The 15,826-nt window shown below is 42.9% G+C and overlaps 1 protein-coding gene across 2 annotated transcripts in view; it reads left to right on the forward strand.

Moving 5' to 3' along the window:
* The first annotated feature begins 1,821 nt into the window (after positions 1–1,821).
* Positions 1,822–15,826, forward strand: part of VPS53 (VPS53 subunit of GARP complex) — a 139,422-nt gene continuing 125,417 nt past the window's right edge. Inside the window, exons 1-4 of one of the 2 annotated variants that reach the window (XM_028109024.2) lie at positions 1,822–2,045; positions 4,179–4,259; positions 13,426–13,475; positions 15,159–15,225. In XM_028109024.2, the coding sequence (XP_027964825.1) occupies positions 1,959–2,045; positions 4,179–4,259; positions 13,426–13,475; positions 15,159–15,225 (285 nt within the window). In that variant the 5' untranslated portion in view covers positions 1,822–1,958. The remainder of the gene's footprint in view (positions 2,046–4,178; positions 4,260–13,425; positions 13,476–15,158; positions 15,226–15,826) is intronic. The other variant, XM_028109025.2, reaches the window with a different exon arrangement.

Genomic DNA, 15,826 nt, shown 5'->3' on the forward strand with positions numbered 1-15,826 from the left:
CGGATCTTCCATACAATCCAGCAATCCCACTTCTGGGTATTTACCCAAATAAAATGAAAACTTTTGTTCACACAAAACCTGCTCACGAATGTTTATATCAGCTTTATTCACCACTGCCAAAAACTGGAAACAACCCAAATGTTCTTCAAACAAGGAATGGATAAATAAATTGTGGTACAGCCACATACAATGCCACTCAGGAAGAAGGAATGAACTACTGATACATGCACAACATGGATGAAACGCAACAGCTTCATGCTAGGTGAAAGAAGCCAGACTCAAAAGGCGACATGTTCTATCATTCCATTTATATGATGTTCTAAAAAAGCCAAACTGTAGGGACAGAAATCAGGTCAGTGGTTGCCAGGCAATGGGGTGGAGCACGAGGGAATTTGGAGGAATGAACAGAACTGTCCTAGGACTTGACTGGATGGTAGTGACATGACTATATGCATTTATAAAAACTCATGGCATTATAAGCTGAAAGGTCAATTTTATATGCCCTGATATAAAAGATAAAGATCCAAAACAGGTGGATAAAATTACCTTTTCCTTTAAAAAAAAAAACTATTATAAAAGTACTACAGGCTATTTGTAGACATTTTTGGAAATTGTACAAAAAGGGAACATTCCATCACCCACAGAACAGTACTATTTCTTTTCTATCATTTTCATCCGTGCAAAATACACATAAACTGGGACCACGCTGTACATTTTTGCTTTCTCAAATGTACATTTTACTTTCTGGTATATATTAAGCACATTTTTCCATGTCATTAAGTAACTTTAAAAACCATGATTTTATAGTCAGTACCATTTTATTGTATAGCCCACTTATATTTTTAAGGCTTCCCTTATTGTTAGAAATTGCTTCCACGTTTTTACTACAAACAACTTCGATAAAATTAAAAAAAGAAAAGCTGAGTGGGGCCAGGGACTCTTCCATTTCGCAATTTCACAATGTTTAACAAGTAAAACAACCCTTCCTTGGCTGCCGTCGCCTCATTGCTTTAAGTGTCTGGAGGAAAAGTGGTTCCACAGGGTGATCTGGCCTCTCTTTCCTTTGCGGTGCATGAGAGCTAGGCACCCTAATATTGCCTGTATTACTAGCTTAAATTTGCATAGCGCTTTTTATCCTTGCAGCTTACGCAGGGCAGATGGAGTGATTTGCTCAAGAACCCACAGCCTATCTATCAGTCTTGGAATGGGACTTAGACTCCAGATATTGAGTCTCAGAAAGTAAACATTCCCCAGCGGCGGAGCACTGTCTAATCTGGCTCTTCACGCCCACCAATCCCCCCCCCCGCCCCAAGGAGAAGCTGCAGACACCCCCAGAAAACTCTGCCTAGAGGCTCGGCACATGGGGCACTTAACTGTCAAGTGGACGCTGTCCCTCCGACCAACTGTCCTTGGCAACATCGCCACTTACCAGCTGGGGTCATTTCTCCCCCCGGTGGCAGGGGGGACACCTACTGCCACTGACCAAGGGGGCCCTGGGAGCTGTAGGATCGCCGGCTTCGCGGCCTGTGAGGGTTGCTGTCAGTCGGTCGCGGCGGTGTCGGGGCTTACCCTCACTTGGGGGTCCTGCCAGGGCGGTCAGGCCCGCCCCAACACCGGGGCCTTCAGTGGGGGGCGCGCCCTCGGCGAGGCGAAGCGGGACCCCATCATGTTAAGGAGAGCTGAGGGCAGGCAGGAGCCGCCGAACCACAGGGCTGCCCCGGGAGACTCCCGGAACGTGACGGGAATGCCTCCTGGGGGCGACCAGAGGTCAGTCCTCCGCTATCCCAGAGTGCCCCGGATCCCGGAAGTGCCCGGCTTTCCGGAAGTGCCCGCTCGCTGACAGAGAAGGGCTTTGCCTGAACGCGGCAAGGAGAGGGTTGTGGTTCTGGAGCTTTGGGTGACGGCTGCAGGAGCGACTCGGGGTTGAGGTGGGCTTCAGGAGAGAGCCGGGCGGCGGGATGATGGAAGAGGAGGAACTGGAGTTCGTAGAGGAGCTGGAAGCCGTGCTGCAGCTCACGCCTGACGTGCAGCTCGCCATCGAGCAGGTGAGCGTTCCGCCCCCTGAGGGGAGGAGAGCGGAGGCTGGGGAAGTCTGGGGGTGGGACCCGGGGTGGGACCCGGAGGAAGCGCTCTTTGGACAGAGAGGTGGGGACTAGGCGCTGAAGGGAAAGGAAAGATTTGGGGGGAGGTGGTGGTGGGAAGGGGTTTCTGAATCTAAGGGAGGGAGAGAGCCCTTTTTAGGCCTTGATTGTCTTTGGAGGGTAAGGCGTCCTGGTGGGTTTGGGCAAAGGAACCGTGAAAGCCCCTGGAAAGCATGAACCTGGAAGAAGGGAGTTCATGGACACCAACCTCAGATTTGGGGGGTTATTTACCAGGCTGGTGTGCCGCTGCTCCCGATTCTCAATCTAGTCCTTTGTGAGGGACTCGGAATTGAGAGGAGGAGCAACTTTAATACCTGAAGCGGATCGCTGAGCAGAGGGGACAAGGTTGAAAAAGGACCCCTTTACTATACTTAAATGTTCGAGAATTCCTGCTATTGATTACTTGGGATTAGATTGAAGAATATTCCCCGGAGGCCTTCTTCCCTTCAAGGACTCTTTGGTTGACTAAATTCTCTTTTCAAGTTTATTGAGTTTTTAAGAGTAATGATATTAGAAAGAGTCATTTAGACCCTTGTGCAGGGTATTGCTCTTGATAAAGGGAGAGGATTTCCCTTAAAGGAATTGGTGTAGGGAATAAGATTGAAGAAAAGGAGGGTTATGCCACATTTAGGGACCACCGGGAAGTTTTTTGAAGTAAAGCATTGCTACTGTCATTGCTAATCGTTAATATTTATTGAGCATTAACACTCTAGGTCTGTCATTGTACTAATTTATTTGTGTTGTGCCATTTATAGATTTTTGGATGTGTGTTTTTCTACCAGTGGTTGGATTACCCATACAAAGCACATTTGGTACATCCTGAGGATGCCAGACTGTTGGGCAAAGGTTTAGTTGTTCAGGCCACAGCTCCCCACCCACCTGCATCGGACAAAAGAAGACATGTATTTCATTTTCTCTTTGGATCTAGTGCGCTCTAATAGAAGAAACAAACAATGCAGTCAGTTACCGTTTGGCAAGGATTTTAGAAGAGCACATTTTTGCTCTATTCTTAATAAGACAGTTCTAGCATAAGTTTATCTAATAAGCAGACATCAGAAAAGAATTGGCTTTCAGAATGACTATTTTGAGCTGGTGAAATTCAGTGCTCGGGATCACGTGACTGCTTTTTTTTTTTTTATTTTTTACCTTTTATTTATTTGTCCGAGAGAGAGAGAGAGAGCACAAGCAGGGGGAGCGGCAGGCAGAGGGAGAAGCAGGCTCCCAGGACCTTGGGATTATGACCTGAGCCAAAGGCAGACGCTTAACTGCCTGAGCCACCGAGGCATCCCTCAACTGCTTTTTTTTTTTTTAAACTTTTTATTTATTTATTCATGGGAGACAGAGAGAGAGAGAGAGGCAGAGGGAGAAGCAGGCTCCCAAGGAGCAGGGAGCCTGGGGCGGGACTCGATCCCAGGACCCTGGGATCATGACCTGAGCCGAAGGTAGACGCTTAACCATCTGAGCCACCCAGGCGCCCCCTCGACTGCTTTTATAATCTACCTTATTATATGTTCTTCAAGTTGTAGCTTTTGAAGGGAGTTATTTTTCAGAAGGCAGTATTCTTTCTTCTGTTAAAGAGATAGACAGTTCCCGAAGGCAAGCTCCATTTCCTGACACTGAAGCATAAAAATTGCTTTGATGCATAGTGAATTCTAATGCTGAGGCATCCCAGAGACATAGTGTGTAAGTCTTTTATCAAGGCTTCCTTAGTACAGTCATGTCATCAGCTAGTTTAATCTGATAATGGACAATGCCTGTTTATTTTTCCTTGTCCGTGGGATTTTGTTGATATCTGTGGAACTTGCCACTCTTGCACATTCTGTTAGTTGCATCAAGATGTTAAAATTATACATGTTAGTGAAAATTAAAGATTTACTTTAACATATTTTACTGAGCAATTGTTGTGTTAGGCCTTATAAGATGAAAAGATACGTTTTTTGCCTTCAAAGAATTTACCATCCAGTAGGAAGGAAAGAAATAATACATAAAACAAGACAGAAAGATGACAGTTATTTTTAATCTCCTGTCTTTGTTTAGGTGTTTCCAAGCCAGGATCCTCTAGATCGAGCAGATTTCAATGCTGTGGAGTATATTAATACCCTATTCCCAACAGAACAAGTGAGTATAGAGTTTCCTTCATTTCAGTGGTTTCTGGCTCATCCTAAGTGTTATGATTGTTGTGTTATACTACACAATCTAAGGAGACTTGATAAACAAGTGAGAGTTAAATTCAGATCAAACCCATTGTAACCGACTGGAAGTGGAAGGTAGCTTATACCAAATACTGTTGTGTGAGAGTGAAATTCTTTGTATTGTGAGCATATTATTAGAAATTATACCTTTAGGGGCACCTGGGTGGCTCAGTCGTTAAGCGTCTGCCTTCGGCTCAGGTCATGGTCCCAGGGTCCTGGGATCGAGCCCCACATTGGGCTCCCTGCTCAACGGGAAGCCTGCTTCTCCCTCTCCCACTCCCCCTGCTTGTGTTCCCTGTCTCACTGTGTCTCTCTCTCTGTCAGATAAATAAATACAATCTTTAAAAAAAAAAGAAAAAGGAAGTATACCTTTAGCTTATAAGAGTCCTCCCACATTTTCCATAGTATATTGGAAAGTAGGAAGGATTTTTAAAACTAACAGGGAAGAGTAGGAGTGAAGTGGACAGGATGACCCTAGAATCATACCACTACTTTCACTCCTGTTCTGAGATGTAAATTTTTAGACTTTATTTTTTACTTTGTTGTGTTGGGTGATTTGCCTATACAAATGAGTTTTTCTTACAAAACTGGTTTTTGGGTGTGTAGGTGAGAAGTAGATCAGAATTAGGAACAGCAGAGCTTGGGGCACTTGGGTGGCTCAGTCTGTTAAGCCTTCAACTCTTGATCTCAGGGTCCTGAGTTCAAGCCCCACTTTGGGCTTGTAGAGCCTGCTTTAAAAAAAGAAAAAAAAAGCAGAGTTGGGAGGTCAGCGAGAGTTCTGCTTGTTTTTTCATTTATGAATTCAGCAAATGATCAGTGGGCACCTGTCAGGTATTATTGGTCACTGTGCTAGGAGCTGGGGACACAAAGATGAATAATGCCCAGTCCATGCCCCCTTGAAGTGTACATGATCAAGGTTGGGGGGAGACACTGGTGAATACTGGAAGAGAGGTATGCAGTGGTTTAGTGAGGAATAAGGGAACAGTTTTTCTTAAGAAAATCAAAACCTCAGAGAGGAGGCAGCCCTTCTGCCAAATCTTAAAGGAGTCATTCTTTCAGTTAGAGGCATTTATTAAGTGTCTACTAAGTGCCAGCACTGTTTAGAAACTGGAGAGAAATGGTAAATGTGATGGGCAAGTTCCTCTTCTCGTGGAGTCTAGTGTAAGGAAGAAGGCAATAAACAGATCAACAAATAAACATATAAAAGAAATTATCAAGCGTGGTTGATGCTGTGGTAAAAAGCAGGCACAGCGATAGAATATGGCAGCATGGGGTGGGGGGCTTCTTTAGATGAGTGGTCAGGGAAGGCCTCCGTGAGGTACTTACCTATAAACCAAGACTTGATACCTGTGAAGGGGCCAGGCTTGTGGCAGGTCTGGTAGAACACTGTTCAAGGCAGAGTGAACCACTAGGTGAATCTTCCAGGATGACGGAAAGAAGGTCATTCTAAGCACAGGGCAAAGGCTCAGAGATGAGAAACAAAGTGTGCTCAGGGAGCATGGCTTCCTAGGAGATGGGGCTGAAGGGGTTGGCAGAGCAAGAGCCCTGAAGGGACTCTGTTCTCTGGGCTTGCAGACTCCAGTTTTGTGGATACCACACACCTCACAGTGGGTGAGGTTTTTCACTGGGCTAAATTTTAAGCTTGTATACCCTCAAAATATTATGCACATATCCTAGTACCGATCTTAAATAAATTGGGTTTTAGTAGTGTTTGTCATATAAATAATAAAAATAGAGGTTTTAATGTTTTCTCTTCACACTCTAATGGGCATTATTGCAAACCCCTTGGGGATGTGCACACCCTGCGCTGGAGACCATGACTCTAGGCAGTGGGTGTTCATTCGGGGACTCTTGTTAGAATCATGACTGGATCAGATTCACATTTTAAAAATTCCACCTGGCACCAGTGCGGGGGTTGAACTGGGGGACGGCAGAACCGGAAGACAGGGAGACCAGTTAGCGGACCCCTGTGATGGATCACTTAAGAGGGACAGGGAGAACCTGAGTGAACACTGGGATGGAGAGAGCAAGATCGGAAAGCTATTTAGGAGTCAGAAGTCAGAATTTGCTGGTTGAAAGGACGTAGAGTCTAAAATTTCCTCACTTACTGAACAAAAAACACCTCCTCTGCCTAGTTCTCAAAGAAATTTGGGGCTAGAGGCTGAACAAGATAGATGTGGTCCTTACCAACATAGAGCTTCCAGTCTACCTTGATCGGTAATAATTACACCATTAACAGATTAACAGTAAGTTATTATGACTCTACAATGATTTGTTTGTATAATTATTATTACTTGTTGCTTGCTCTCAAAAGAGTCCTAAGTTCTGCTACAACTATAATAATAGTTAACATTTATTGGGCACACCAGACACCATTCTAAACATTTAATAGTAATATATTTAGCACCTTGTTAACATGCTTTTTTTGTTGTTGTTTTGGGTTTGTTTTTTTTTTAAAGATTTTATTTATTTGAGAGAGAAAGAGATCACGAGCAGGGGGGATGGGTAGAGGGAGAAGCAGACTCCCCGCTGAGCAGGGAGCCCAACTCGGGATTTGATCACAGGACCCCGGGATCATGACCCAAGCTGAAGGCAGACGCTTAACCAACTGAGCCACCCAGGTGCCCCCAATATGCTTGTTTTATGATGAGAACAAGGAAGAACAGAGGGAGAAAGAATGCTCAGCGTAAATGTGATAGCAATGCCATGAAGAAAGCATGCTGAGTACTATGAAAACAGAGCACCCACTGCCTTACATATTAAGTCTGAGAGATCCAGAAACACTTCACTGAAGAAATGGCATTTCAGTTGCATGTGATACACCAAATGAAGGATTTTGAACTTTGATTTCCAGCCTGCCAACTGGGTGGATGTTGGCACCTTTACCCGAAGTTGGGAGTAAGAGGAAGAGTAGGCTTCAGTGGTGAATAGGGTAGGAGTAGGGTGTAAGAGTTAGCTAAGTTTTTAACATTTTTGGGCCATCCAGGTGGAAATATGTACTTGGATATTTGAGTCTGGAGCTCATAATCCCCATAATTGTTAATATTTTGGCACATATTCTTCCAAACTTTTTCTAACAGACATGTTAATTTTTTTAAATGAAGTTGGAAAAATGGTATGATTCTCTGTGATTGTCTTTGAAGTTTCACAGATAGCCTTTAGAGCGCATTGTTTTCTGTGAAAGGAATTCTAGGAATTAGCTAGAGATAGATCTGGGAACAACTGGTATAAAGACAGCAGTTTTAGTTGTGAAAATGTCATCTGCCCCACCCTATCAAGAAGGCTGACTCATCAAAGCAAAGATAACTGTTAGATTTGGAAATTATACAGGAAACCACCAGGTTCTTACTTCTTCCTGGTTTGTTTTTGTATGTATTTGATTTTAAATAACTGAAGGTACGGGGCATCTCCATGGCTCAGTTGGTTAAGTGTCTGCCTTCGACTCAGGTCGCAATCCTAGGATTGAGCCCCACGTTGGGCTCTCTGTTCAACAGGGAGCCTGCTTTTCCCTCTCCCTCTGCTCCTCCCCCTGCTTGTGCTCTCTCTCTCCCTCTCTGTCAAATGAATAAATAAAATCTTTAAAAAATAAAAATAAATAAACTACTGAAGGTAGCAGTAAACATTTGTTATAACACAGATTCAGTTATATGTCTTATCTAATTACAACTCCATGTATATGATAATATATAGCAAAGTTTTTTTTCTTTTTTTTAAAGATCTTATTTATTTGACAGCAAGAGAGCACAAGCAGGGGGAGAAGCAGAAAGAGGGAGAGGGAGAAGCAGGCTCCCTGCAAAGCAAGGAGCCCCATGTGGGACGGGACTCAATCCCAGGATCCTGGGATCAGGATCTGAGCCAAAGGCAGATGCTTAACTGACTGAGCCACCCAGGCGCCCTGTAATGAAGTTTCTTAGCAAACTAAGAAAATTTATGACACAAGGTTATACCTTTATTTCTCCAATCCCAGATTTATATTTAGCAGTTCATTTTCCAACCCAGATTCCCATGGACCTTAATAAAAAGGTAATAGAAAATAGTGGCATGATTTAGAATTTCTTTCATCTCTTGCTAGATCTTGGGCAAATCCTACCTATATCATGGACCTACAGTAAATTCTTCTGAATCATGAGTTTAGAATATTTACAGTAGATGTCAGTATATTAAGAATAAAGTTAGTGTCACTCTAAGGAGGAGAAGGATGTGTATGTGGGTTCTATTGAGTAGCAGTTACTTGCAAGTCTGTGGTTGCCTAGAGGTATCTGCCTAGAGGCGAGGAGATCCCTAGATGTTTCTAACTCACTAGGTCCAAGTGGGAGGAACTCAGTTTTCTGTATTTAATAGGGCTAAAGAGTAGCCAGGTTTGGTAGCAATGATCTGGAAAACTTTTCTAGTCTCCTAGTAGAAAACTGAAGATAATCATTTGTCATGTTTTCACTAGAGGTTTGATTAGGAGAATCTAGATAAAATCTATTAAAAAATGAATATGAAACTAATAAAACTAAGAACTTTGAAAGAAGAGTCATGTGAAGATGTTTTTAATGACCCCCAAAATGCTCTGGGTCTGTGTTGTTAAGTGAAAACAGTAAGATGCCAAATTGTCTATCATCCCAGTTTAATTTTTTTTAAGCCACATAGTTGCTTAGAAGGAACAGTAGAAAGCAATATACCAAAATGCTAATGGTGATTATTTTCTAATGGAGGTACAGTGTGGAGTTCTGTATTTTCTGTAATCAGCAAGAATTGCTTTTAGATTGAGGAAAGACTTTCAGGGGCGCCTGGGTGGCTCAGTCAGTTAAGCAGCTGCCTTCAGCCCAGGTCATGATCTCAGGGTCCTGGGATCAAGCCCCGCATAAGGTTCCTGCTCAGCAGGGAGCCTGCTTCTCCCTCTCCCCCTGCTGTGCTCACTCTCTGTGTCAAATAAATGAAACCTTAAAAATAAAAAAAAAGGAATCAGGGAATACTTTTCAATAATTAAAACATTTCTAAATGATAAAACTGTACAACCACATTATAACTAAACCAGATGGGTGACTCTCAAAGAGGAGATGTATCACCTCCAGCCAGGGTCACCAATCTGGGTTCTTCTTTGTTGTTTCTGAGCCTTCCTGCCTGGCATCTTTTTTTTTTTTTTTTTTTTTTAAGATTTTATCTGACAGAGAGAGAGAGACAGCGAGAGAGGGAACACAAGCAGGGGGAGCGGGAGAGGGAGAAGCAGGCTTCCCACAGAGCAGGGAGCCCAACGCGGGGCTCAATCCCAGGACCCTGGGATCATGACCTGAGCCGAAGGCAGACGCCTAACGAATGAGCCACCTAACGAATGAGCCACCCGGGCGCCTCTTGCCTGGCATCTTTAATGACATAAAAGTCCCTCGAGTAAATGTGGCCTGATTTATTTTAACTTTCCTACTACGGCCATTTACGTTGTTCCCTGCTCCCTTAAATGCAGTTGAATATCTGAAGGCGTACATATTTTGAATTATTCTTAGAAAAATTGTTACGGCTTAAGCAAGAACTTCGTGTTTAAGGAGTATTAAATTTAAGAATTGGTTACTCTGCCACCCAAATCAATATTTACTGTGGTGGAATGACCTCCAAGTTATATTGTTAAGTGAAAAAAGTACGATGCAAGACAATGTGCATTATATAAAGCAGGGACATAAGTTATGGACATGCTTTAGCTACATAGACTGTTTCTGGGGAGCTACAAAAGAAACCGGCTCAGAGCCATTGCCTGTCTGCAGAACTGGGTTAGACGGGCAGGACAGGGGCAGAGGAAGCCTTGCTTTTCACTATTTCTCCTCTTGTACTATATTTGCGTTTTTGGTCATGTCCATGTTTTACCAATTTCAAATAGATTACTATTTTTTTAAAAGATCTTATCTATTTATTTGAGACATGGAGGGAGAGAGAGAGTGAGCACCAGTGGTGGGGAGGGCAGAGGGAGAGGGAGAAGCAGGCTCGCCACTGAGCAGGGAGCCCAACTTGGGCCTCGATCCCAGGACCCCGAGATCATGACCTGAGCTGAAGGCAGACACTTAACCGACTGAGCCACCCAGGTGCCCCTAGATTACTGTTTTAAAATTTTGGTATAATTATCTATTCTCAGAAAACATACAAGAATTGTACAACGAATTCATGGCTGCCTTTCACCCAGATTCTCCAAATGTTAACATTTTATTTATTTATTTATTTATTTTTAAAGATTTTGTCTCTTTGACAGAGAGAGACACAGCGAGAGAGGGAACACAAGCAGGGAGAGTGGGAGAGGGAGAAGCAGGCTTCCCGCCGATGCGGGGCTCAATCCCAGGACTCCGGGATCATGACCTGAGCCGAAGGCAGATGCTTAACGACTGAGCCACCCAGGCGCCCCTAAATGTTAACATTTTTAAATAGTTCTTTTTAAATACCAAAACAAAAAAATGTTTTTAAAGGAACAGGTTCCAGCAGAGATAGTCAATGTAGGGACTGTTATGCCCAATTTACACGTGAGGAAGTATAAATTCAGAGAGCCTAAGCAGCTTGCTCTCTGTACACGGGGCAGGTTTGTAATGCAGAGCTGGGCCAAATCTAGGTCCTCCGAGAAACTCAGCTGTTACCACAGTGGTGACTTATACCCAGGCTGGTTTCAGAGTGACTTGACAGCGCATCCCTCAATTAAAATAACTTCTGTTTTCTGAGAGTTATCTTCACCTCAGGTGGATTTCTGAAAATTCTGAGTAACCATTGCCTTTGTCAGAACAGTAGACAAGATGTAAATGGCCTGGTCTGATATCTCAAACACTGGAGACCTGGTTCTTGGCAGGCTCCTGGCCTCCTCCTGCCACTAGAGGTTGCTGGTAGCAATTTATAAACACAATTCCTGTATCACCCCCCGATTCCTTCTCAGGTAAAATATCTGTTGAGGGAAAGGGAAAGAGGAGTTATAAAATTGTGTTTTGACAACTTGAGTTAAAATGGTGCTATAAAATTGTACTATCTCTATTCCACTAGGGGGCACCATTTCCTCGCATTTTCTGCTGGATAAGGTTGGAAATAGTCCATTTGTTTTTGTCATTGTCTTAAAAGTAGAAATAATGTTATTATAATTACAGTAGCAATGTATAACCAGTGTAGAGCAATTAGTAAATATGTATAGGCAAAAAGAAGAAAAAAATTAAAATCCTTTTCTTAGATTACAACTACTGCTACTGATTTTGTAGTTTATAGCTACCAGTATAGATTACAAAGCTACCAGTGTCTATCCTTCCAGACATTTTTTCTAATGGACCTACAAACTCAGAAAAAATAGATTGATTTATTTATTGAAATATAATATATTGTAGACACGTACATAAATCATAAGTATACAACTTGATGAATTTTCACAAGATGATTACAGCCATGTAATCACCATTCAGATCAAGAAATAAGACACTAGGGGTGCCTGGGTGGCTCAGTCAGTTGAGCATCCAACTCTTAATTTTGGCTCAGGTCATGATCTCAGGGTCCTGGGATTGAGCCCTGTGTGGGGCTCTGTGCTCAGCTTGGAGTCTAAGATTCCCTCTCCCTCTCCCTGCCCTCGCTCCTGCGCTTTCACACTCTCTTGCTCACTTGCTCGCTCTCTCAAATAAATAAACAAATAAATAAAATCTTAAAAAAGGAGGGGCACCTGTGTGGCTCAGTCAGTTAGGCGTCCAACTCTTGGTTTTGGCTCAGGTCATGATCTCCTGGTTGGGAGATCCAGCCCTGCATTCGGCTCCATGCTCAGCGGGGAGTCTGCTTCCCCTCTCCCTTTGCCCCTCTTCCTGTTTGTGCACTCTCTCTGTGAAATAAAAAGAAAGAAGACATTAATACAACTTCTTTAAATTTTTTAAAAAGATGTATCTATTTGAGAGAGAGTGTTGTGGGGGCAGAGGGAGAGAATCTCAGAGAATCTCAAGCAGACTCCCCGCCGAGGGCAGTGCCCACCCTGGGGCTTGATCTCAGGACCCTGAGATCATGATCTGAACCAAAATCAAGAGTTAGGCACTTGGGTGCCTGGGTCTCAGTTCTTCAGCGTCTGCCTTCAGCTCAGGTCATAATCCCGGGGTCCTGGGTTTGAGCCCCACATCGGGCTCCCCATTCTGCAGGAAGCCTGCTTCTCCCTCTCCCACTCCCCCTGCTTGTGTTCCCTCTCTCGCTATGTCTCTCTCTGTCAAATAAATAAATAAAATCTTAAAAAAGAGTCCGGCCTATCTTTAGATGGACCCTTCTTGCCTCCTCATAGTAACTACCTTCTTCAGAGATAATATCACTATGCTGCTGGCTTCTTTTTTTTTTTTTAAGATTTTATTTATTTATTTGACAGAGACACAGCGAGAGAGGGAACACAAGCAGGGGGAGTGGGAGAGGGAGAAGCAGGCTCTCCACTGCTGCTGCTGGCTTCTAACATGAGAGAATAGTCTCATTCATTTTTGAACTATATGGAGTCATACAATATATGCTCTTGTGTCTGGCTTTTTTTGGTGCAGAATTATATTAGTAAGATTTATCCTTGTTGTTTTGTGTTGTAGTCACTTGTTTTTGTTTCTGTATTTTGTTTTATGAATTTGTCACAATCCTATATACCAGGGATTGGAGAACTTTCTATAAAGGGCTGGATAGTAAGTATTTTAGGCATTGTGGACCATTCTGTCTCTATTACAACTATTCAGCTCTACCTTTGTAGCTCAAAGGCAGCTGTAGATATTACGTAAATGAGTGGGCATGACTGTGTTCCAATAAAACTTTATTTAAAAAAAATAGATACCAAGTTGGAATTTGCAGTAGTTGCCAACAACTGCTATACTTTTTTTTTAGATTTAATTTGTTTATTTATTTATCTATTTAGAGAGCAGGGGGAGGGGCAGAGGGAGAGAGAGAGACTCTCAAGCAGACTTCCCCCTGAGTGCAGATCCCGACATGGGGCTGGATCTTTGTTTTTGTTTGTGTTTTTTTTTTTTTAAATAAAATTGTATCACACTCTGATGAAATTTTTTGAGATATCATAAATAGTCTTGATAGCTCATCATTTCTGTAAAAAGAGGAATTCTAGAAAGTGAAATAATAGCTGTCACTTTCCTTCTTTATCGTAGTCTCTGGCAAACATAGATGAAGTCGTGAACAAAATTAGACTGAAAATAAGGTAAGTCACACCATATGATTATTAAAAATTAATGAAAAGTATGCTGTTAATTTAGTTAATCACATTCTGGATCACACTTACCTGTTAAAACACTGAAATCTCAAGTTTGCTGTTTATGACAATTTTTTTAAAAATAATTCTTTTATCTGGGTTTGCATATGAACCTCATGGCAAAGAATTTGATTCTTTCATCAGTCTTCAATTATTTATAAGTAGGGAAGGAAGCTTTAACCATTCAAAATGGTTGGTCATAAAAGGGGGCAAAAGCATTTCTACTGTATTTTTAATAGTTTTATTTCCTTAGCAGATTTACCTTTTTTTGTACTCCCAAGGCTTAGGTAGAAGGATGGGCATATACATGTATCCCTTGGCACGTACCAGCTAACAGGATGGTCAGATCTGCTGGTTGGCATTTGTGGTAGCCCAAGATTAAATGTTGTGATTGGGGCACCTGGGTGGCTCATTCGTTAAGCATCTGCCTTCGGCTCAGGTCATGATCCCAGGGTGCTGGGATCAAGCCCTGCATCGGGCTCCCTGCTCGGTGGGAAGCCTCCTTCCCCCTCTCCCACTCCCCATGCTTGTGTTCCCTCTCTCGCTGTCTCTCTCTGTCAAATAAATAAATAAAATCTTTAAAATAAATAAATAAATAAATGTGATTAATCTAGGATGTGCTTGTCAGAGTTAGCCATCAAGTGTCCTTTCTCCCTAGTAGCCTTTTTCTGGTTTATCTACGTCTGGATTTCCAGTTTTGATATATGGCAAATGGTCAATGTCTGTTCACTGTAATTGATATTATAGTGGTTGATGTCATTACTTCAAATACAGTTTTTTTGGGTTTTTTGTTCGACTTTTGATGAGGAGAAGCCTTCATTTTGAATCCAGGGGATGATTTCTTTTTCCCTTACAAGCTTTGGGTCTTTCAGTGAAGACCTTTGCCATGAATGTATTGTTTAGTTGGACGCCTCTCGTTGTTTTGGTGGACTTCAGCTGTAACAATCCTAGTAGAGACTGCTAAGTTGTCCAGGATTTGCACAGAAAATGGGAATTCCCTAATGATCCCCAAATCACTGCAGACTGGTTATTTTCAGCTTTCTCCCAACATACCTTTAAAAGACCCTTTATATGAAAAATGAAATTGATCTAAATTTCTCTGGTTGAGGTGCCACTAAATGGTCGCTGTGGGAGCCAGAGGTCACAGACCCATGTACCACACAGCTTGCACAATCAGGGTTCAGAGCGTGAAGCACTGATGTCATGTGGCACTCTAGCTCCTTAACCCTTTAAGGTTTCTGAGGAAGTTACTGAGGATTTTGTGTGGGGTAATTTGAATTTTCTGACTTGTTCCCATAAAGTTTCAGCAACATCGTCATCCCTGGTTTTCTCCATTGAAAAATACTAAACGTTACATTGGCCCATTTGGACAGCTCTGAATATTAAGTAAGAGTAGCCTTTTTAAAAGACAAAGACTCAGTCTGTGCTGGCCTTGGCTTCTCACACTACTCTTGCTGTCTTAGCAAGGGTCCAGGGCCTCAGTCTTCCTTTTATCGCTCTGACTTGTTCAGTTTTCTGGACAAGTAGTTACAACCAGCAGAAGTTGACGGGTAAGTTATCACCTCTTTTTCTTTTGGTCACCCTAGAATGGAGGTTGTTTTAATGATTCTTATCCTTTAACTTTTTCACTAGGAGACTGGATGACAATATTCGAACTGTTGTAAGAGGTCAAACAAATGTGGGGCAGGATGGCAGGCAAGTAAGTAACTTATTCATACTCTCCAGATTTCTTCATGACCCAACAACCAAATGACCAAAATGTTGATCCGCCTGCTTGTAGAGAGCACTTCCTTACTGAGGCGTTCCACACGCAGCAGGAAATGTGTCTGCCTTGTCCCACTAATACCAGACCAGCAGTGAGCTCTCGCTCAGTGTCTGCACAACCAGGAGCATACACAGCTCGCCCAGGCCAAGGCCGCGCAAGCCCAAGTGAGAAAACCGAAGCTGCCTTGTCTTTCTCCTCAGTGGCAGACGTATATTCATTTCAAAGTTTTATAGTTCTTTTTGCTCCTGACTAAGGAGGGCGGTTGCAAGGGAATGAAGGTGGAAGGGAGTGTATGGGGTGGAGGGATTCGTCAGCGACCAAGGGGCCAGACGTTATCTCTTCACCATTTTCCTTTCTATTTGGATTCTATTCTGTTTAGGCATCGTATTTCAAAGTCTGCTCTTGTGACACAGGTGCTGTGCACACCTTTTGTAGTCTTCCTCTCAAGCCGTGTCTACTCTTCCTTTCAGCACTGAGTCAGGTCGCCGTGTGCCCCCGTAGTAGCTTCAGTTCTGTTATTTGTCCTCTTTGACAT

The sequence above is a fragment of the Eumetopias jubatus genome, unplaced genomic scaffold, assembly GCF_037043125.1.
Source record: "Eumetopias jubatus isolate StellerSeaLion01/CBP00866 unplaced genomic scaffold, mEumJub1_p1.0 scaffold_10, whole genome shotgun sequence".
NCBI lineage: Eukaryota > Metazoa > Chordata > Mammalia > Carnivora > Otariidae > Eumetopias > Eumetopias jubatus.